We start from the raw sequence: 23,111 nt of genomic DNA on the forward strand, positions 1-23,111 counted from the left end.
ATAATACCTTAATTTATTTTCAGTTATCACAGAATTAACTATAATATTAAAACAATATAACAAAAATATTTGGTCACATTAATACATGAATTATGGCGATATTTGTTATTTATTTTACAATAGGTATTCATACAAGGTACCTACACACCTGCCTACCTGTTCAAAAATTTATTATTTTTTATCATTTATTATTTATTTTATTGCAATTAAATATAAATAAAACTACTAATACAATAGTGCTAGAATAAAATAATACATCTATGAAGTATGAACCCATGTTTAAATTCCATATTTCATTTAAGTAATAAAAACCAAATGAGGTGTTTTGATAAAGAAGAACAAAATAATGAATCATAATTGAGCAATTTGCAATTATCTTTTCAATCAGATAACACTGAAAATTATGCAGTTGAACAATCAAAATTGTAGATAGGCACATATAGATATTTTTTTTTTTGACAATAATTTATAAATACATATTACATAGTATGTTATTGATTTATTATACAAGTTTTTTATGAACTAATATACTGTCATTAATTATAAGTAGAACAATAATATGCTTGTAATTATAATAAATTATATCATACAATATTGTTGTAAATGCAAAAGTATTTCATGTCTTTATAGTTTTAAATCAAAATAATTTCAATTCGATAGGCGATTTAAAATTAGCTAAGAATTTTGATAACATTATGCCTTATCCTAACTTAAATTTTCATGAAGATATCAAACATGTGGCACTTTTGATTTTCAAACTCAACAACACAAATATCATTCTGTTCAAATGAGTTAAAGCTCATTGTCAGAATTATATTTATTTCATTTTGTTGGATATTTAGAAAATATTAAACGGGAAAATGTAGAAAAAATTTAATAAAAATTATTAAAAACACAAGCAATACAATCTTAAGTCTCCAATAATATGCTATATAGGCCAATATTTTTTTTGACCAAGCATGTTCAGTCTTACAACGTAACACCATCTGACTAAAATATTAAAATAAAATGTTGAAAAACAATAACGATTAATATTCTTATAAACATCCCAACTATGAAAAACCAAAATAATAAAATAAGGAATAATAGTAGTAACTAATATTATAAAAAATAAAAATATATATGTATATATATATTTGTAATTGGTTGTAAGATTAAATATTAGTATATAACTTCACTAATGTCATCATAAAAATACCAATAAACCAATAAATTCAGAAAAAAAATGTTGAATTCAACAAAATAAAATAGATGATGCAATAAAAATATATGAAGTATTGGACCATTATTACATTGGTTTATAGGTAGTTTTTAAATTAATCAGTACATGGAACAAAATTATTTTTAAAACAATTTTTATGTTTACTCATTAAAAAATAGATACAAATTTGTTCAACTCAATTTTTATTGTACAATTTTATTAATGACTGTTGTTCGTTGAAAAATTTTCATTCCATATATCATTCATTGACTGCAATGCCATTTCTTCTTTAGGTAATGCGTCTATGCTTTCTAATGACTTAATGTAAAACATTAATTCTGACGACACAATTCTAAATATTTTAAAATTTAACAACCAATCAAAAAAGTAATTATAATACTCTAAAACTATGTAAGAAAATTTGATTTCTTAAGCGGAATGGTTTGGAATAATAAATAAAAACATTTAAATTACCCCCGCAAAGGTCCATCATTATTAGTGTTGTCCATTTTTTTTATGCATTCATGTAGAATTTCTTTGAATGTTATATGTATTCGTCTATACAAATATTGAATTTGAATTTTTGGCAGTATACTTGCTATGGCCTCATGAAGTTTACATATATGTCTATAAAATTAAAACAAAAAAGTATTTTAAATTATCCAATTTAGTACCTAGACATTATTCACATACTTGCAAATAGTTTGAAAAGATTTGGATGGAATAGGAGGTTTAGCTTCCCAGTTAGACATTTGCTGCATGATTATTTGTTTTACAATATCATGCAGTTTGTTTTGTATGTCTTTGATGTGTTTTGTGATATCGTTTTTAACTCTATTTAATATTGTGTTCACTTGAGATTCTTCCAAAAAATCTGAAAATTTTATTAGAATAAATAAATACTGCAGATACTACAAAAATAATAATTTGTTTTGATTATTCTACTTAGTTTAAAATTCTTACAAATAAAAATATATTGAAACAATGATAATTACTAGAAAAATGTGTTTGTACGAAAGGTACAATCCATAATAACAATTGTAAAGATCTAAGTGATAGCACCAAATTAGTACATGTTATTTTCTTCAGACCAGTTTTGTTTGATATTGCTTTTGCTTGCAATACCAAATAATATGATTTAGAATTATACTCTTTTAAAATTTCACACACATAACGTAATAAACTTTGTGCAGCCAAATTTATCTCGTCAGCTTTTATACAGTACTCAGTTACCATTTGAATCAAAAGTAACACAGTCCTAAAATAAATGTTTGTTTATATTATACTGATTGAAGTTCAAAAAATTATATACTTACCCAACTACTGCAAAACTTTCATCATTTACCATCAATATCTGAGGTGGTTTAGTGGATGTCTTTGGTGATAATGGTTTGGGCATTGAAAATTGACCTGGAAAAGGAATACATAAAACATTTAGGCAAAATTCTCTTTAAAAGTTAATAAAATAAAAATAATTTTAAAATATTTTTTGGTTTAAAATACATTTTTTAATTTTATTTTTTTAACTTACAAAAATTAATTCAATTATCCATATTAATCAAGTATAAACTTAAATAATCAACATAAATACCAGTAGCTTGAATGTATTCGACTAAATTTTGAAATTCTGATGGCACAACTGTTTGCCGCCAGTTTTCACTATCTAAAATTAATTGCAGTTTGTTGATTTTTTCGACGTGAAATTTTTTAATGAAATTGTTGGCCTGGAATATATTATATGTTTGTAAGGATAATGACCTAAAATTGATTAACTGCATTTAAGAATACAACCTCTGATTGCATGGCAGTCTGCAATATTTTAAACCCAACATCTTGATTAGGACACACTTCTACATAACAATCACTTAACTGTTTTATACATTCGGACAATCGCAACAACTGCTTTTGATCTGATAAACAATAATTCTTGAATTCTTCATCTCCATTAAGTTGCTCGGTTATACCATTTACTTGTTCACTCTCAGCACTATTGGAGACATAAATAAAATACTCAGTGAATAATACTTCTCAGTTATAACCATATTTATGTAATACTAAGTACATACTTGGCACTTGAACTTTTAGTAACTAATTGAGCATATTTTACAACAGCACACTCAGTTATTGAGTTTAAAAGATTTGTCAGCTTTGTTTTGACTTTGATATAATCTTCTTCAGTTAAGTTATAGTCAAATGATGGTTCTTCTAAACTAAAATTAATTGCATTCATATCACTGAATTAATAAATATTCATTACGTTAACAAACTAATATCTTACTCAATAGGATTTTCATTATCACTATTCAATTTGTTAGCGCTAACATTAAGAGCATGTTGCATGATATTATATCCTGCCTAAAATACAAATACAAGGATGTAAACAACATTTGTTACATATTTACATGGTGTTATAACATTTTAATTAATAAATTCTTTTTATAAAAATTTTAAAAGAACTAAACCATAATCAATAGAAACTAAAATTGAATCTATTAAACATTATTAAGCAATATATATTTAGTTTATTGAATGTAAAAAGATTAAATTTGATATATAATTTCTAAAAAAAAAATTGATCTAAAAAAATTAATGTTTCAAATGAAGGAATAAGAAAGTTTTTAATTATTTTGTATTTCATAAATTATAAAATGTAAATAATAAATTAAAACTTATAAAAAGAAATTAGAAATTTAACTGTTTATAACAATTATGATCGAAACAAATTTAATTATCTTTTAACTCACCTTTATTCTTCTTAAAAGAAGAGACAATGTGTAAGAACAGTCTTCTAGCATACTCAACCACTCGTTAGTAGTTAAACAGTGCAAATAACTTTCTAAATTTGATGACTGATTGATCTGGTGATCAACATCACTATTTGCAACAGTATCTATAACACTTTTTTTAATTGCAGCACTTATAGCTGTTTCACATTCTTTGCTGTATGCTTCTAAAAATGCCCAATTTTTACGTCGCAACATCCCCAAAAGTATTGAAAATAATTTATCCTAGTGAAAAAATGTCCAATGATTAAATAAATATTATTATTTTACTGCTTAAATAAAACTAATGACAAAAAACTTACTTTTTCCAAAACCTCGGAGTCAGTACCAATTAATGGACGATTAAGGTCTGCTGATGAACATCTTTCAAATTCCCCAGCCATTAATGCATCTATCATTTTAATAATTTCATTTAATTCTGAAGTCAAATGCCTAAAATACATTTTCAGTTATTTTAAATGAATTACACTATTTAAGTATCACTATTACAAACAATATTGTGAAATGTTAATATCTATAAATAATAATATTTAATAATTAATACCTAAAACAGTGGACCCCAGAAAGTTCCTTAGATAATAGATCCTTAGTGGTATAAATTAAGTCTAAAGCAGCAACATAATCAGCAGCTGACAATAGTACTTGTATTGTTGTTTGTGTGTGATAGACTGTAGCCATTAATTTCAACTATTACAATAAAAATAAGATTAGTTGCAAGCAGCAATATTTAAAATAAACAATAAATATCTTCATTACATAACCACATTATAAGGTTATATTATTATTATTTTATTCATACCTTTTCAATTATATTGGTATGATTTAAAATAGTGGTTTTAGTTTTTAAAATTGTCAATGGTTTTGATACAAATTTTTCATTCACTTGTCTGATTCTATGACTAAATAAATAAAAATAAATTAAAACATGTATTACTATTAATTAGTAAAATAATAAAACACAATAACTTCACAGTAAGACAAATGTTAAAGATAAGAAGTTGCAACTAGTTTATTATTTTTAAGAATATATTTGTAGATTATTAATTATTTTATGACTCAAATGTAAATATTAAAAAAAAAGAAAGAAGAAAGATATCATTAATGGTAATATCATAAGTAATATACATACCGTAGGTTTTGAGCTAGTTGTATTGATAGACGAATTTGTTCCATAAGAGTATCATGTGATGTCATTGTATGAAAAAATGCTTCTGATTTAGAACTTACTTGTTGTGCAATTTTTACCTCTACAGTATCCAAATAATGGCTCAACTAAAAGAAAATAGTATGAAAAACATCAAATTGAATTAACATAGCACAAAACAAACATTTAAAAATTACCTTTTTCTCATGTATAGCTTTATCAGATATTCTAATATTAGCTGTATTAACATTGGAATGGGTATCTGATGTGAGGAATATATTGGGAAACACAGTAAATAATGTTTCACGTTTACTGAGATCAAAATGAGGCTCCAAAAATATAGATGGAACCTCAGATAAATCATAATTGACCCTGTCTAAAAAGTAATATAATATTAACCATACATATAATTTTACTTAATTTAGCTGCAAAAGCAATTTAGTTCTGTGATAAAATTTGGCAATAAAAAAAAAAAATCATAGTAAAATGGAAAAAAAATATCAGTTGGTTAAAAGTTATATACATTTTTTCATATTATACTCCTAACATACCAGCCACTATAACAATGGAGAACAAACTTTTTCATCTCTTTTTAATAGACTTACATTATTTCATTTTAATAGAAATTTCAGGTATTAATTATAACAATATACTAGATGAATTTGTAAAATCGAAAAAATATTATATTCTGTGATAATTTCTATATTTTTTCTGCCTAATATTTTTCATATTTTATTATTGATTATTATTTTTCATGAATCATGTACAAAATTTAACCATTTAATTTACTAATCTAATACAAATGACACATTTCAATAAAAAATACAAAATGATTTTGTACTATTTTCTAATTTTTTTAATAAAATGTTTTATATTTCATTATCATACATGTTTGATTAATTTAACCTAAAATGTATTTACTTTTTATTTTATTTATAAAATTATACTGATAAATTAGAATTAGAATTTGAATAATAATGTTTATTTAAGATGCCCCCCTCCCTGTTAATGTATTCTGGATCAACGCCTGATAAAATATGTGTTACACTTTAGTCATTCACTATCTATAATATTTTCCATTTAATTTTTGGATTCTAATAAAAAAAAATCTTTTGTAAAATTATGGATAAATAAATTATAAAAAAAAAAAAAAAATAGTCTATTTCCCTTAGCTTTTTTTCTAAACTTATTTTAAACACATAATTTATGTTTTATATTTTCATTCTTACCTGTTGATTTAGTTAAGCGTAAATTCGGAAATTGCTGAAAGATTTCAGAAGGATAATCCTGTTTATCTTTTTTTTGCTGAAGTTCTACATGTTTTTTATGTCTCTATAAATTAAAGGTACACATAAATAGATACAAAAATACTGAAAAATTAATATATTCCTTACTTTTGGTATACGTTTAAGATAAGTTTGAAAATATTGAGGCTTTATTACAGGCAAATGTTGAGGTGGAGGAATTGGACTTGCATCAGTGAATTTATCACCCCATATCTTAGTAAAGAAATCTTTCTAAAAGAATAAATGTAGGTGTTTCAATAAAAATTAATTTTTTTTTATGTATAAAATTTTATTTTTATTAAATTAAAAAATATATACATACAGATCGAGGCCGCCTTGGATCGTTTAACACAGTTGCAAGGCTTTGGGAGGCTGAGTAAAAATTCCATTCATCTGCTGGCCGTTTATTATCTGATGTCTTACGATAAGGTACGACACAATTAACTGATTGGAAAGCATGGTTTTGTACAACGTGTATTTTGTAATCAGATTCGTTAGATTTTTTGCAGCAAGTTCTAGAAGCACCATACTCACAAAAGTACTGACCATCTTTTCTTCTACTATGCACATCATACAAGTGTCTTTAAAAATTATTAAAATTATTATTAAATATTTGAATGTATTATTACATTTTTATTAATTACCATAAATAAAAAATAAAAAACAAAAATTCAAAGTCGATTTACTTACTCTTAAAATTTTATAAATTTTATAATAAATTTTTATCTTTGTATTGCATAATATAATAGTTTTATACCTACAATAATTAAATTATTAATACTAAATATTTTTATTGTTAAATTAAATATTTAATCATAATATGATCTATTTTAATCCTAATAAATTTAACCTATACTTAGGTAATTTCTATTAAATCTATTTTAATAAAAATTTACCAATTTAAATAGTCATAAACATATATATAAAATACTATAAATAAGCAATTATATATTTTTGTTGATTTTATAAAATTATTAAATGGTTTAACAATTTTGAAATTTAAAAAAGCTATGTCTATATACCAATAAATGCACCTATTGCTTAATTAAAAATAATAAAATAGTTATGAATCAATAAAATATAATATTTATTCACATTTTTATATAATATTTTACAATAAAAAACAGAAATCTATAGTATATTTTACCATTATAAAATTAAATTAAAAAAAAATTTTAAAAAATGTACGATACAATTTTTCATATAACCTTGAGAAAAAAAAGTATTACCATTATTACAATGTGATTAAGGCACCATACAATTTTGCTGGCACTCAAAAATTTAAAATAAATGTATAAGAAAGAATTTTAAACCTATATTTTATAATTCATTACTGTAGTGCTAAGAACTTAATGCACTTATGAGCACATAATAGTACAAAATAAATATGCTTTAAAAATATGTACTTATTATTTTTTCTACTCATAATTTTCATAAATACAAATATATTTATATTTTATAATTTTTACAAAATATATTTATTAATAAAAACAGGAAATTGTATGTCAACTTAAGATTTGATTAACACAATACAAAAATATCTAGAGAAAACCCTCAAAATAAATTATATGTTATAAAGCATTTTTTTTTTGTCAAATTTTCAAATTGCATTATAAATATATCATTTATTATCAAATATGTTCTGAAAAATGGTAAAATTTAAAAATATGCTCATAAAATTACCAAATCACTAAACATGGAAAAATTTATATTATAAACTTTAAATGTTATTTTTGTGGAGTCATAAAGTTAATTTTAAATTTACTTAGCAATAAATCTAATAGCTCAAAAAGATATGTAAATTTAATAATCTCCGAGCCCTATTTATTAGACTCAAATGATCAGATAGAACCAGTGACTTACTGAGTTTAATACAATAAGTCAGACTAAAGTATTTAATATAACGTATAAATTTTAATTGTTTTAACCAATTTTAACAGGTTTAGGACTGGTAAATGTTTTAAACCTTGGCGGGACTGTATTTAACATTTACGCAATTTAATAAACTATATAAAAAATTAGCACATAATTCATATAAATATAACTGCAAATAAGAAAAAATTAGAATACATGTCAATGCAGTTATTGAATAAAATTGATCATTGGATGTATAGATTTAAAATTGATAAACTTACCGTTCAAATTGATGCAATTGTTCAAACGTGGCATTTTGGCAAAATCTACATTTCTGCCAGATTGGTTCTCTGGTCACAGCCCTATCCATAATAACACCAATAACATATTTTATGATTTTAGATGGGTTATAATAGAGTCTACTGACGTTTGGTCAACAGGTGGACAGACAACTAGTCGCCATAAAACGTAGGATGAAATTATTTCTGTACCATAGGAATTTAAGAACCTTCAGAAAGTGAATTGGCAAACCAAATTTTTAAGGAACAATACTGAATACTGTTAACAATTAAACTCGAAATATTTGTAGAAACTTGGAAATATTGTCTAAATGTTATCAGTGACGTCGAATTCTGATAACAACAAAAATCGATAACAGGTATTACACAACTTTACGCTTATCAGTCGACACTGGATTATCAGCATTCATTCAACTAATAAAATATTTTTTTAAATAAGAAAATATATTACAGGCTACAGTTTATACTTTATAGTTTTCATGTGTGTAGACTGTAGATTAATAGTCAAGGGTTTACTCGAGAGAATAGCTGAAATCGATAATTTAATCCATTTTTAGACGTTTTGAAGAGGTATCAAGATAATGTACTTATTGCCGCATCTATAGATAGTACAACAACTATTAGGCCGTTTTTACTAATATTTTTTTTTTAAGTTGTAATCGTATAAGCTGGAGTATGTAGTATTATAGTTATTAGTAGAATAATATAGAATATGATAAAAATATAAACTAACATAAACTCGTAAAAAATTTTAACAAAATAAAATATAATTTAATATAATATACGTGAGTTTCAAGCATTATAACTCTATGCATATTAATAATTAATATACCATTATCATTGATGATTAATATTTATGATCAACATTCAATAGTATTAACGTACTATACAAAAAATATACTTTGGCGCATCGTACATTCGCTGATCGCTCGTGCAGCTTCTTTGGATGCTCAGTTATACATTTATGTTCTTTAATTTCTTCCTTGAAAACTTTGATTCTTAGATATAATTTAAATAGTATATTTTAATTTTATTGAGTGTAATTCATCAACAATAATTATTACTCTCTGAAGTCTAGATTATAGTCTGCGGCATAAATTACGTATAAAATACATATCAAATATCAATAAAAAAAGAAAGATGCATATTTTATGCATTTTAAAATTAAGCCTATATACCTATATGTACAAAGAACTTGAATATAAGTTCTTTTAATCTTAAAAATAATAGAAATACGTACCACGTACCCAAAAATATTTACTCTAATTTATATGAATAATAATTTTTATTAAATATTTTAATATTTTTAACAAGGTACGGAGCTCCTCTATTATTTTATTTTTTTAATTGCGTACCACAACAATTACTTATTTGTTTATTTAATTATTTTTTAATGAAATGCTAAACGATGTACTCTAACGCCCACATTAATTATTTTTATCAAATATAGATTGAAATTATTGTCAATGATACTGAAATTACAATTTGTTGAAAAATGCAATACATTTTATAATTTTTAATATTCTTAACCATTTTTCTTGGAGAAGGTCCAATTGTATTGTAAAAATGTAAAATGATTGAGTTAAATGATTATTGTAGTGTTGAAACGGGTCTGTATTAAGTTGTTTTGCATTTAGAACGCAGTTTTTAGATCGTCGGATTGAGCTCCAGCTCCTCTTCTTAATTTCTCAAAATCTGAGAGTATTGATTAAACTAATTAATGTTTAATTAAAATTATAAAGAATTAATAATCATTAAATATTGAATAAGTATGAGCATTTATAAGTAGGTAGTTAAACTAGTAACTAGCTTAAATCGAATACGATTTCTTAATTCGTAGTCAGTTATATCACATAATACTATTAATTATTAATTAGAAGAGTATAATAAATTATTATGCTGTTCTACCACTTCTATCCATGATAACTATTCAATAACTATGGTCTATGATAATAATATTCCGAATCTGAATAAATCTTCATCATTTAAAATTTTTCATATCATTAGATAATAATATATTTTGGTGATTTGGGAGACACTATAGATCTGTTATCAATTGTTATTTATTATTATTTGCTGTTTGGAGTGTTTGGACTGAATCACTTGTATAATATTCAATGTTGTTATTTGACTTGGGTATTGGTTCTTTGGTTTCGGTAGTTGTTTATGTAATTTTCTGTGATGCAGTATAGTCTATTGTAGATGTCTTTAACAAAATTAAATTAGTTATTAATATCAATTAACAATTGACAATGATTATTAAATAACTGTATCGATAGTGTTATTAATAATAGTTAACTATTAAGTAGGTAGGTAATTAAACTTATTGTCCAAGGTCTTCATATTTTCAACACGTTTGCCTTGATGTAGATTTTGTTAGTTTTGAATTGATGTTAATCCACTGTCGTCGGAACTTCTGTTCATTGATTTTTTTAATTTTATTTTACAGCTAAAAAAAAATTCAGATGAAATATTGTTGACTGATTATAATATTAATTAAGCTATTCATATTTACATTTAAATTTAATTACTTCAACATACTAGACCATGTCTATAGAAAAGGAAGAATGTGAATTAGAACAACTGGTGTCTTCTGACGAAGAACCTAGACCAACAGATATTTCACAAATTACACCTCCAATTACACCCAAGCCTCCTCCAAGAGCACATTCCCATTCAGACAGCCGAACTAAGACTAGCAATGTAAGTGAAAAGGTAATTTTAAATTATAGTTTAAATGTTTTCATTCATCATTAATATTATTTGTTGATTGTAAAATGTAGTCACTTTCTATTGAAAGTCAAAAGAACGAATGCCATAAATCTACAGCCAGGTTGTCAAGTAATTCATCCATACAAGATAAACCACAAGCTCAACCGTCCAGTATGCATTTAGTAGTACTCAATTTTAAAACAAAATAAAATATTCTTTAATTTATTTGTATTATAAAAGACATAGGTGGTCCGACTCGCTTGATGTGTGTTAATGAGAGATTAGGACGCAGTTCTCTACATGACTACAAACCACCACGTCCGCCACCTCCAAAATTTAATAAATTGCAAAATAAAAAAGGTTCGTTTAATCTCATTAAAATTATACTAATTGATTGTGATTTTTTTGTATACTTTGTTTACATAAATATTTCAGTTTCATTAATATTACCTTATATTGATTATTATTTGTCTAATCCTACATAAGTAGTTATACACACAATACTTACACTTAGTAGAGTATACTATATTTTGTGATTTAAAATAGTGTTGTTCGCTAAACTTAATGGACTTAAATAATTGAAACGTTGAGTTTGGATAATCTTGAAATATTTTAACACTATTATCATTAAGTAGATTTATTTTAATTTAATTTGAATACCCACATAAATATTTAGGTATTAGGTAGTAATAGAGCAGTAGTATATAAATTACCAAATAAATTTTTTTTATTTATTTAGTTTAAAAAATTAATTTATTCCCAATTAATGAAATTTATATTATTCTGTTTTAATGGGTCAAGTCAAAATAGAAATAAACTGTAATTATATGTATAAAAATATTCAGTTTTTTTTTTCATATTAATGTTAAATAAAATAAAGAGACCTGTTTAAAAATTCACCTTTAAAAAACTAACATTATATTGTATGAATTGATTTAACAAAAAAAAAAAAAAAAAACAACTTTTAATCAACAATATTCATCAATCAAAATACAATTTCTATGGCATTGAAATGTGAAGTTCTTAAAGGCCATAATTTTTCTAAAGCATTTTTGACAACCCACTAAATAACATTTGTAATAAAGTAGTTTTGTATTTTAATTTTATCTGGAAACCTAAAGCATTGTAGTCATTTATATAAATTTCCATTCGCAATGTTTGGTTAATGTATCTCAATAATTATTTTTAAACTTTTTTATAATATAAGAATAATAAATTTACAAAAATGTTCCCATTAAAAATTTCTTAAAAAAATTTTAAGTGATCAATACATTTCATTTTTATTCATTTTTTCATTTCAATACATGTGAAGGTATGTAACAATTATTATTCAAAAAATGTCTATAAACTATATATTGTATCACAATTTGAAATTTTAACTTGATAAAAAAATAATATTTTAGTCTCAAGTGTATGTTTATTGATTATAATTATTTATAACTTAATAAAGACAAATATATTCTAACGCCTCTTGCCTTATACCTGACTAACTACCTAAATTAATAAATAATTATGTATTGATGTATAAAATATATTACATTTTTTCACTGAGTCTTTGGAATATCCATTTAAAATATACAATTTAAAAAATTTAAATATTTTAACTGTCTAAAAATAATGTGAATAAAAGTAGTTATAATGAATTCAATTTTTTCATAAAACAACATTGGTATATCATAATATAAAATTTAATTATATTTTAATAATTTTAAACATTGCAAATTTAATCTCTTGCATGGTTAGTCTAAAGGAATATATGTTTTTGTTTTGATTGAAACATATATGGAAAAAAAAATTAACAATTTAAATTGTTATTAAATAAAATAAAATCCAATTTGTATTGCTTTTAATCTATTAATCATTTTCATGAAATTTATATCATGACTGGAAATTTTTTTTAATATTATGTTTTTTTTTTTGTGTTTACATTGATTAAAAATGTTTCATAAATATTGTTCAGGCAGTGTATAATTTGGATTTGTTTACAATTATACATAATATAATATTGTTAACTATCTTAAGTGACTTTCGACAATGGAAATTATACTAGTTAAACATTTTATTTTATGATAAGAAATGTCAACAATAAATGCATAATATTATTAATTAATTAGCTTATGTAGATTGGCTATATAACTATGAATATATGACACATTTTGTGATATAAGTAGTTATACGTGCACTACAGTTTTTTTTTTTTTTTTATTGTTCATCACACCCATCGTGTACTTTTTCATAAACTAATACATAATAAATAATTTAAATATATTGCACATAATTAAAACACAATAAATAATATCACTTAAGTATTTACCTACCCATTTATTAAAGTTATATATTTTATTATTTTAGCTTATTTATTTATTTTTTTATTTTATTTTTTTTTTTTATATATATATACATATTTTGTGTGTTGGTTGCTTTTGTTGTTGAATCCTGTCCCATATAAAACACATAGTAATCTCTGAACAAACTATGGATAGAAGTTGCCTACATCATTGTTTTTTGTCAGATGTGACCGATGTCAGACAAATGGAGCAAGCCCTACAGCAACTACTTGAAGATTTTCACTCTGGGAAATTACGTGCATTTGGTAAGCAGTAAAGAATGTCCAATAACCAAAATAATAACACATATCCCGGCTGTTAAATTTGAATTAAAACAAGTTGATTGAATATGTTCTTTCTACTGATATTGCTTGTAGTATTTTTTATTAACAGTAATTTATTAAAAAAAAAAAAAAATGCATAACAATTTTTTATATTTTATAATTAATTCACATCTTTATAAATATGACCCTATGTATAAAAAAAAAACACATACAAACACCATGTACAAATAATAACAATAATTTTTAAATTTATCTGATACAACATTAAATAAAGTATAAATAATCAAAATAGATTATTTATTTATATAATAATAATAATAATACATTTTCAAACATTTAGGTAAGGATTGCAGTATGGAACAAATGACGGCTATTCGTGAGCAACAAGAGCATTTAGCATGGTTACATTTTGAACTTGGTGTAAGACAAGACGGATCAAATCCGCTCAGTGAACAAGGTATTGCCAAAGGTACAGAAAACATGCACTCCTTAATGGCTAGTCTAGAACAGCTATCTTTATCCATCGAAAAATTACATTCATTCAGTAATTCTACATCTGATTAAAATTTGAAGTACAATATGCAAAATAAACAACTGACTTTTATTGGTACTAGGGATTATTGACTATATAATGAATGGAATTGTACAAAAATTAAATAATATTGCTCATTTATTCATTCCATATAAAAAATGTTAATTAATTATTAGTGTTTTTTCCTTGTTAAGTTATTAAATAAATATAGTGAATTTTTATGTTTGATTAAACTTATTTAAATAATGAATGCAATGCCTCATATGGTGATAACAGTCTAGTAGATCCTACACTCACCCTAATGCCACAATTTTTTGTTGCTTCACAAATTGAATGCACTTCGTGACCACTTATGCCACCAATGACAAACACGATCAAATGGTCACAGTCCAGTGGATGCTTGTTTACGGTGTTAATGATTTTACTGGGAGAAAAAAAATAATAAATTAACACAAAACAATGTTCTAGAGTAAAATCTTAGATTTTAGATCTATTTTATTATAAATCAATGAATTATTACTAAATATTAAATTTAAATGCTTAACAATACTCACTTGAAACCGAATTTTATAAAATCTGTTATCCCATCAGATTTGGTGTTTAAGACTGGAAGATTAGGTCGCATTGGACTACATACATCATCCATAAGCTGTTTAACAAAAGAACTGTAGATTGCTGGCACATATGGATTTTCTCTTAAAAAGAGTTTTCTATTAAAAAAAAACAACATTTATTTATATTAATTATTTAATATTAAAATGTTTTATTTGAAATTTCTTATAATATATCTGTATTTTGTAACCGCCTAATTGTCATTTCATAGGTATCTGTAGATTATTATTAATATTAGTAAGATGTTTGCCTTGGGATGGAAATTTAAAAATAAAATTAACAGTAATTAGTTATTTAATTTTGCTTATCTTGTAATTTCTATAACTTTATTTTAGATTTAGGGTAAGCAATGGATGTATTGATTTTACAATACATTTTTTTTTTTGTTTATGAGTGAAAACATTATTTATATTAGAAAAAAATGCTTAGATCTTACTATAAAAAAACAAAAAAAAAATTAATTCCTTATAAGAACAAATGTATTGGGCTTAAGCATACTAGTACATAAATACATATAAATTATTAGTATTATTTGTGAAGAGTAATAAAGTACCTAATGGCTAGCAAATAAATTGATTTTTATGAGAGCTTTTAGATTACGATTTCTTCTGGGTTATTTTCAAAGTAATTCACAATGTGTACTAAGATTATAATACCAGGGGGATCGATCCATTGCTTAAGAGGACGACGTACTCATATACTCATTATTGAAAATATGTGCCGTTTCTGTTCATATATACATATAAATGTGTATACTATGTACACAGACTTCTGTACATGAGCGTCCCCAGGGAGGGGAAAGACATTTGCCCCCCAAGAATTTTAAATGTTACTAGATTTAATGATTTAATGTAATAATGACGAAACATAATAATGTTCTATAAATAAAATGTATAAAAAAAAAATCTTCATTTATTTTTAAATTAATTTTGCTCTCCCCCCTTTAGAAAACCCTAGAAAAATGTATGGGGACGGCCATGCTTCTGTACTATATTATATTATAGTATAGACGTCTGTGACTATTATATAATATAATATCCACCTCAATTGAATCATAAATATTTTCTTATCAAGTTTAGTGTTGTTATCAGTAAACCGAATTTTGGCGTATTGTATGGCTTAATATTGTGTACACAACTCGCACGATTCAAAATACTCGTGTAGTCGTGTTTGCTGTCCGTCGTGATAATAAACAATGACTGAATCGAATTAGAATAAGTTAAATTCAACATTAAATTTAATTTAATTTTTACTTAATAGCCGAAATCCATGAACGTCGATTAATTTTGTGTGTTCTGGTGATTACTTTATTGAGTACCGATATAGTAGAGTAGAAATAAAATGTTTCCAACGAGCACACAAAAAATGAATTGGATATTCAAAGACGAATTGGATTTGAATGCATTGCGAGAAGATGCCAATAAAAAGTTTATCACCAGATTCGGATCGCACATGAGTCCCGATGAGCGGAACACATTTTTTTTGGATGCCAATGAAGAGCATATAATACAGAAATGTCACGAATACATGTTAAGAGATTTTTGTCACAAATTTCAACCCACCATGCCAAAGTACGTATTCGCAACCGCTTTAAATTATTTAAAACGATTTTATCTGTACAACTCAGTCATGGATTATCATCCCAAAGAAATAATGGTTACGTGTCTGTTTTTGGCATGCAAAGTTGATGAGTTTAATGTATCACTAGCGCAGTTTGTTGCTAATATCAAAGGTAATCAATCGAGAGCGACCACAGTGATACTGAATAACGAGTTGTTTCTTATGGAACAAATTAAGTACAATCTCAAAGTGCACCATCCATTTAAGGCAATTGAAGGATTCCTTCTAGACATTAAGACAAGAACGCGAATGTCTGATCCAGACCGTATGCGTACTCATATTGATAGTTTCATTGACAAGTTACTATTTACAGATGCGTGTTTATTATTTGCACCGTCTCAACTGGCATTAGCTGCTGTGTTACACTCAGCAAGTCAAATCAAAGAAAATTTGGATTCATATGTAACTGATTTATTATTAGGTGAAACAGGGTCTGAACATTTAAAAGATTTGATAGAAGTTGTACGGAGAATAAGAATATTGCATGTCAGAATAGCAGACGATCACACAAAAGAACTATCACGTATTAGCAAAAAATTGGATAAATGTCGGAACCAAGAAAACAATCCATTTAGTGAAAAGTATAAAGACAGAATACAAGAAGCATTAAATAATTCTTTGTAATTTTAATTATTCTATCTTTTTAGCATTATTGTAAAAATAAAAAATATGATTTTGTAACACTTTAATGAGAATGTTAAAGTTCATGATTAAAAATTAATAAAAAATTATTTTTATTTTTCTAATTAAGTACCTATGTTGAATAAAATATAATTTGTTAAATGCAATAAATTTTTGATATTTTTCTTATATTATGCTATATTCGACAAAAATACTAACTTTGTAATACATTACGTCCTAATAACCTAACCTTAAATAAAAACTGCATATTTATGATAACATTACTCTACTAAATATGATTTAAGTGAAAAATGTATTTATATTATATAAACATAATTCAAACTTTAGTTACCTATGTTATATTATCATGAAGTGTTAAATATACCTATATTTTATTCTAAATAATAGTATATCAAGCAGGGTTATAAACTGCTTGGGTTTTCTATAATTTTATGGTTATGAAAGATGTTAAGACCATAGTATAAATAAAGATAGATTAAGCTATAAAATATATATTATTTTTCTACATGAATTAACTTTCAAATAAAAATATCAATAAATCTTTTTTATTTTTAAATTAGTCTATACTGAATTATTAGTGGACAGGAAATGAAAGAATAAGATACAATTAACTGAGAATTATACTATAAAACTGATTTACTGTTGCATCATAATAAATAGTATTACAGTGCAACAAAATATATAAATTGATTTTACTCAAAACAGTTTTTGATTTAATAAAAATACTGAGCTAGTAACTGGTAAAGTTATTACTTAATTAACTAATTTAAAAAAATGCCAACTTAATTAATATAGGTAAATTAATGATAGCAGCTATTAGTTAATATATTTTTGTTTGTCTAAATAAGTTAAGTAATTCAATATGAAAACCCACCTGTATTGGATAAAATGCTGTCTTGACAATTTTATTTGTTTTAAAATAAAAAGGAATTTTTCTGCAGCTTGTTGACAAGCCAACAATGTATAATTAATTCCTAAACATTTAAAAAAAATATAAATGATTAGATTATTTATTGAATTTGTTTTTGTGTACCTATTAAATCATTAATGATATAATCTGGTAAATATTCCAAGTCTTCAAAAAAAGCTTCACCAATAATATTTTCTAAATTTATTTGATGTTCTTCAGACATTATAAAATCTTTATCGACAACTGAATATAATTGAACTAGAATACATAACAGGATTTCTATAGTCAATTTTCTATCTTTTCTTGTTTTAAACAATTGAATAACCTTTTAAAAAATAAATATTAACAGAAAAATATATTAAATATATGTATACACTTATACTTTATATATTAGGTAATTTATTTATTTTATTGTATTGTGTAATTTGGATTAATATTTTCATAATAAAGATTATTACTATAATTAATTATTTATAATTTACTAGACATAATTAACTCACTTGTATTAAGATGTCAGTGTCACTTTCCATTGAAATATTCTGCAATAATAATTTGCCAATATTTTGAGCAAGTTCAATTTTTGAGAGATTTTTAGACTTTAACGCAGCACAAATGCACAGCACTTGCTAGAATATTGCGAGTTAAAAATTAGATAAATCATCAATGTTGATATAAATAATATTAATAAATTTGTTGCTAAAATGAAAATTTAATTTTTTTGAATACTTTTAGACTACGATAAAAATAACTTACACACAGACAATTATAAATAACATTGCACAAACAAAAATTGATAGTTTTTTTTTTAGCTCAAGAATAGCAAACATATAAAAATGTTTTATTATTTTTTATATTTAAGTTGAGATAATTGAAAATATTAATTTTCTGATATCATTTCCTTTTCAACAACAACAGTATAAGTAATCAATTTTTACGTATTAAATACACTATACTCCATCTAACAAAAGAACAGACTTTGTTCATATATGTGAATGAACCAGCTACACCGTCTTGAGGTGAAGTTCTTTCTCTACACAGCATTTAGTGAGCACTGACATGTACTATGGATGACAACAGCGCACAATGGGATGAGCTTGGGCTGGTAAGTAGTGGGAATATGTGGAATATGATGAGTTTTGGTCACTGGCAAGGTCTGTTCTTTCGTAGGATAAAGTATACACAGCAATTAATACATATTTTTCAATTGTAATATATACTTGTTTTAAATCTATTGATTCTTTATTATTAAACTTTTCGTCATCTAAAAAAGTTTCTAAGAGCTGAGGTGTAATCCTTGATATAGTTTTTTTAATAGGCCCAGAACATTTTTCAGTTAATGTAGTCCTTATGCTAGCCAATAAATTCTTTTCAGTTTTTGTTAATAACCATTCAACTATTGGTGTTGGTTTGAGCGTTGGAGCTAAGCACATCGGTACTTGTAACTGTTCATTGATTGAATTGTACCTTAAAAATTAATAATAATATTTGTGTAAAAAATGTTTCAAATACTAATAATAAACTTTAGTACAGGGATACAGAGAAATCAAACATTTCCTAATATCTTATTTTGTATACAAATATTATAAATTATAATATAATAAGTAATAGTTTGTATTTTAAGTTTATAAATTTTTAGTAATTATTTTTGTGAAAAAAAAAAAATTAATTTAAGTTAACAAGTAATATTAAATTTTTATTTTATATTTAAATTTAACCCATTCAATAAGTACAACTTATTTACATAAATATAAAATGTTAAAAATGAGTTTAACATACTTTAAGTCTTGTAACAAAGGTTCAGTTGTGACTGCTATATCAGAACATGTTTTGGGAAATCTAGTTAGTAACATGTTCATTTTGTCTAATGGACAACTAGATGCAAAATCAGTAACTGCATACATATCAACTATTCGATCAATAAGTATGACATTTAGGCGGCTAGATTCTGTATTTAAAACCTAAAAAACAAGATATAAAAAATAAAAAATAAAAATATGCAATTGGTAATTTAGTGCAAACTTTTTGAATTTTAGAAAAATGATGAGATACAGCTTCACTTAACGGTCCAACAGCATAAAGGTCATGTTTCACATTTAAATGATTAAATATGTTATTTAAAGTTGCAGCAATTTTTGATACATAAACTTCATAGTTATTCTACAACATAAACATAAACATGTTCAATGGAAATATATTAATTTGTATAAACACTATTATAGAATTTCATAAAAATTTAACTAATAAAACATAATTGTTATAAATTGTACTACTAGTTATTTAACATAATTAAAATATACGGTGAGTAAATAAAATTTTGTTATTTCATAAATAGAGCATATCTGGAGCACTAGGTACTGTTAGATATTATAACATACTTCTATCAACAAAGGAATGTCTTGTAAATGGGGCACTAAAAATAATGTAGGAGACAAGCAAGTCAATGATATTGGTATATCCATTACGTCCACTGTACCATCCTAAAACATAATATAACAAAAGCATATGTAAATAAATAATTCTATAGGTGACATTGCTATACAAGTATGTTATTTAAATTCTAAACAACCAATTCTAGCTAATAAATAAGTAAAAATCTAGTTACATAAATAGTTAATCAGATAATTAGTTGAATGTAATTTAACTAAATATATTATAAATAAATTAAGATAGGCATTTCAGAAGCTTAATTAAATTTAAATCAAAAACAATTGATTTATTATTTAATATGATAAATTAGTTGTTTTTATACAGTAGTTAGTTAATATAAGGTTTAATTTACACAATAGGTACCTCATACTTGGCAGAAATAATTTTGCATAGTTCGTTCTCCAAATTTTCAACACTATATGATTCAAATCCACATCCAGCAACAAAACGACAATATTTAAAATTACTGTTATTCAAAACATCTCGAACAATTGCTACTACCAGTTCGTCTACAGGTTTTCCAATCACCAATAAACACCTGCGGTCTTTTGGATTGCCACTCTGAACATGTAAAACAAAACAATACAATCAAAATGTTATAGGCAAATTTCATGGAGCACGGTCTCACCTCAAACGATGACAGTTCCTTGACACTCTTGGCGCCAGCTCGATACAGAAGTATGCATCCACCGTGCCAGTGTAGTGACTCGGCGGCATAATCGTCCAAAAACACTGCAGCTTCACGGGCGTACTTGCACACTTCATTCCAAGACCAATCGGCCATGACAGAAAACGGAGTGTCCACGTTGAAAGCCATCAGGTCCAGAAATTCAACAAGTCCTGAAAACAGAGGTCGAAAAATTGGCTACATATGTATCAGGTAATACGATATTGTTGTACGATATTAGTGGCATATTTTGATTAAGACATGTTCAACTTGCAGACGACAACTACTCACTGTATTCGATGATGCGACAATCGTGTCCAAACAATATTGTCCGTCAGACGTGACACATTCCAGTTTGAAAATCACTCTATAGTGGGTACATAGAACACAAATTTATTGTTATTTTATATTTTTAAATTTTAATTAGCTTATTGCATTTTTCAAATGTTATTGATATTAAACGTCATGAATATGTACCTAATATTGTATTATCAAGCAACAATATTTTTATTTTTTATCAGATTATCTATTTATATTGTTTGTTGTCGTCACCGATTGATAAAATTTAATAATTTATTTGTGATTATTATTTCCTAATTTAATATTAGAAGATAGGCTCTTCTAAGGCCGTGTTTTACTCTATTATTATTTCTCTAACAAATTAATAGCGTTATTCATTAAGCCCATTGTCCGTAGACCTTATACTCTAAAGTTAATACTATGATTTTACCGCATTAGAGCCTACTGGTGTACATGGGTGATATGCAAATAATATTATAGTACCTATCACCAGAAAACAATAATATTACCAATATTATCTATAAACGTTGAATATCACCCGCGGTTAAAACATGGAGTAATCTATGGTTTAAAAATAGTATACTATCAACAATCGTGGTATTACTAGGTCTACACCAAACAGTATAGGTATAAACACTGTGGTTTAGACACAATTTTAGATAGATACTTTTTTTAAAACCATGGTCAAAGAGTATACTTTATTGTGATGGCCAATAGGATAATAGATAGGTAACGTAAATTTCATATAGTTGTGTGGTGTAAAATTTATGTGCATTACTACACTTGTGTAAAAAAATTACTTCCAAAAAACAATTGATGTCCATAATGAATAATGATACTCTAAAAACGATACAGACCAGGCCTGTGAATTCAAATCATGGTAACTGAAAATTTTTAATCTTTATTTTAAATATTTAGGATAACGTAACATACCTAAGCAATTTAAGTTTTTTTGTTTTTGTTTTAACAGCTTAAATAACGCTGAAATATACTAGGATTTAGAAAATCTGTTAAACTAACTGTAATACACTTAAATAACTCGATACAAATTATGAACAAGTACATTTTAATTAGTATTATTACATTTCTAAGTACCTAAGTTAAAACTGTATATATTAAATATTGCCATTGATATAGGTATTAGCGATTTTCCTTTAACCTCTATTTAAAAATATGTATAAACTACATCTCAGAGTTTTATAATTTATTAGTAGGTACCTACCTATACATTTCAAAGATCACAAGTGTCATTTTCTAACAAATTATAATTTTGAATCAGGTACCTAGGTAGGTTTTAAGAATATAACTCAAATTGTAATTTTTAAATTTTGTTAACATTTTTAACTTGAATTTTATACTTATTAAAAAAAAAAATATGTTTAAATATTTTAATATGTTTTGATGTATATTTTTTTTAGTTTTCCTTACTATTAAGAAAGGTATGTGGAATTTTTGATCATCTAAGGTACCGATTAGATTTAATTTGCTATTAAAAACTATAGAAACTACCA

The 23,111-nt window shown here is 24.9% G+C and overlaps 4 protein-coding genes across 5 annotated transcripts; 2 read left to right on the top strand and 2 right to left on the bottom strand.

Moving 5' to 3' along the window:
• Positions 1-1,387: 1,387 nt before the first annotated feature.
• LOC112593098 (vacuolar protein sorting-associated protein 54) lies at positions 1,388-8,875 on the bottom strand. Its single transcript, XM_025337373.1, has 19 exons — positions 8,550-8,875; positions 6,737-6,995; positions 6,523-6,645; positions 6,358-6,460; positions 5,326-5,504; positions 5,114-5,256; positions 4,784-4,883; positions 4,529-4,671; positions 4,287-4,416; positions 3,946-4,209; positions 3,480-3,556; positions 3,268-3,411; positions 2,993-3,188; positions 2,793-2,925; positions 2,518-2,611; positions 2,197-2,459; positions 1,895-2,075; positions 1,676-1,828; positions 1,388-1,553 (listed from the first exon to the last, which is right to left on the bottom strand). Exons 1-19 carry the CDS (start codon positions 8,636-8,638, stop codon positions 1,421-1,423), a joined length of 2,907 nt encoding a protein of 968 aa, XP_025193158.1. The 5' UTR covers positions 8,639-8,875; the 3' UTR covers positions 1,388-1,420.
• A 1,763-nt stretch (positions 8,876-10,638) lies between these two features.
• LOC112593095 lies at positions 10,639-14,582 on the top strand. Of its 2 annotated transcripts, none has more exons than XM_025337363.1 (5): positions 10,639-11,282; positions 11,351-11,450; positions 11,520-11,639; positions 13,738-13,872; positions 14,231-14,582. In XM_025337363.1, the coding sequence occupies exons 1-5, from the start codon at positions 11,115-11,117 to the stop codon at positions 14,452-14,454; spliced, it is 747 nt and encodes a 248-aa protein (XP_025193148.1). In that variant the 5' UTR covers positions 10,639-11,114; the 3' UTR covers positions 14,455-14,582. The 2 variants fall into 2 exon arrangements, with proteins under 2 accessions (XP_025193148.1, XP_025193149.1); XM_025337364.1 differs by having other exon boundaries at positions 10,640-11,282; positions 13,792-13,872; positions 14,231-14,581.
• Positions 14,583-14,605: 23 nt separating this feature from the next.
• Positions 14,606-21,761, bottom strand: LOC112593093. Its single transcript, XM_025337361.1, has 12 exons — positions 21,592-21,761; positions 21,262-21,473; positions 20,997-21,194; positions 20,582-20,683; positions 20,226-20,363; positions 19,983-20,164; positions 19,424-19,670; positions 18,707-18,832; positions 18,330-18,531; positions 18,171-18,270; positions 14,977-15,132; positions 14,606-14,846 (listed from the first exon to the last, which is right to left on the bottom strand). Exons 2-12 carry the CDS (start codon positions 21,448-21,450, stop codon positions 14,657-14,659), a joined length of 1,830 nt encoding a protein of 609 aa, XP_025193146.1. The 5' UTR covers positions 21,451-21,473; positions 21,592-21,761; the 3' UTR covers positions 14,606-14,656.
• LOC112593094 (cyclin-H) lies at positions 16,096-17,438 on the top strand. The gene has a single exon (XM_025337362.1). It carries the CDS (start codon positions 16,376-16,378, stop codon positions 17,276-17,278), a length of 903 nt encoding a protein of 300 aa, XP_025193147.1. The 5' UTR covers positions 16,096-16,375; the 3' UTR covers positions 17,279-17,438.
• Positions 21,762-23,111: the final 1,350 nt, after the last annotated feature.

This window comes from Melanaphis sacchari, unplaced genomic scaffold (assembly GCF_002803265.2).
Source record: "Melanaphis sacchari strain LSU unplaced genomic scaffold, SCAv2.0 Contig1_pilon_pilon, whole genome shotgun sequence".
Taxonomy (NCBI): domain Eukaryota; kingdom Metazoa; phylum Arthropoda; class Insecta; order Hemiptera; family Aphididae; genus Melanaphis; species Melanaphis sacchari.

What these genes read in the sequence shown, in the direction of transcription:
- LOC112593098 (XM_025337373.1), bottom strand. Translation starts at nt 8,638, where the DNA reads ATGGATAGGGCTGTGACCAGAGAACCAATCTGGCAGAAATGTAGATTT. An exon ending in AAGCTATACATGAGAAAAAG is followed by an intron (nt 5,257 to 5,325) that starts GTAATTTTTAAA and finishes ATTTTCTTTTAG; the next exon opens with TTGAGCCATTATTTGGATAC. An exon ending in ACTCCGAGGTTTTGGAAAAA is followed by an intron (nt 4,210 to 4,286) that starts GTAAGTTTTTTG and finishes TTTTTTCACTAG; the next exon opens with GATAAATTATTTTCAATACT.
- LOC112593095 (XM_025337363.1), top strand. Translation starts at nt 11,115, where the DNA reads ATGTCTATAGAAAAGGAAGAATGTGAATTAGAACAACTGGTGTCTTCT. An exon ending in CTAGCAATGTAAGTGAAAAG is followed by an intron (nt 11,283 to 11,350) that starts GTAATTTTAAAT and finishes TGTAAAATGTAG; the next exon opens with TCACTTTCTATTGAAAGTCA. An exon ending in TGGGAAATTACGTGCATTTG is followed by an intron (nt 13,873 to 14,230) that starts GTAAGCAGTAAA and finishes TCAAACATTTAG; the next exon opens with GTAAGGATTGCAGTATGGAA.
- LOC112593094 (XM_025337362.1), top strand. Translation starts at nt 16,376, where the DNA reads ATGTTTCCAACGAGCACACAAAAAATGAATTGGATATTCAAAGACGAA.
- LOC112593093 (XM_025337361.1), bottom strand. Translation starts at nt 21,450, where the DNA reads ATGGCTTTCAACGTGGACACTCCGTTTTCTGTCATGGCCGATTGGTCT. An exon ending in ACACTGACATCTTAATACAA is followed by an intron (nt 18,532 to 18,706) that starts GTGAGTTAATTA and finishes ATTTTTTAAAAG; the next exon opens with GTTATTCAATTGTTTAAAAC. An exon ending in TATCATTAATGATTTAATAG is followed by an intron (nt 18,271 to 18,329) that starts GTACACAAAAAC and finishes TTAAATGTTTAG; the next exon opens with GAATTAATTATACATTGTTG.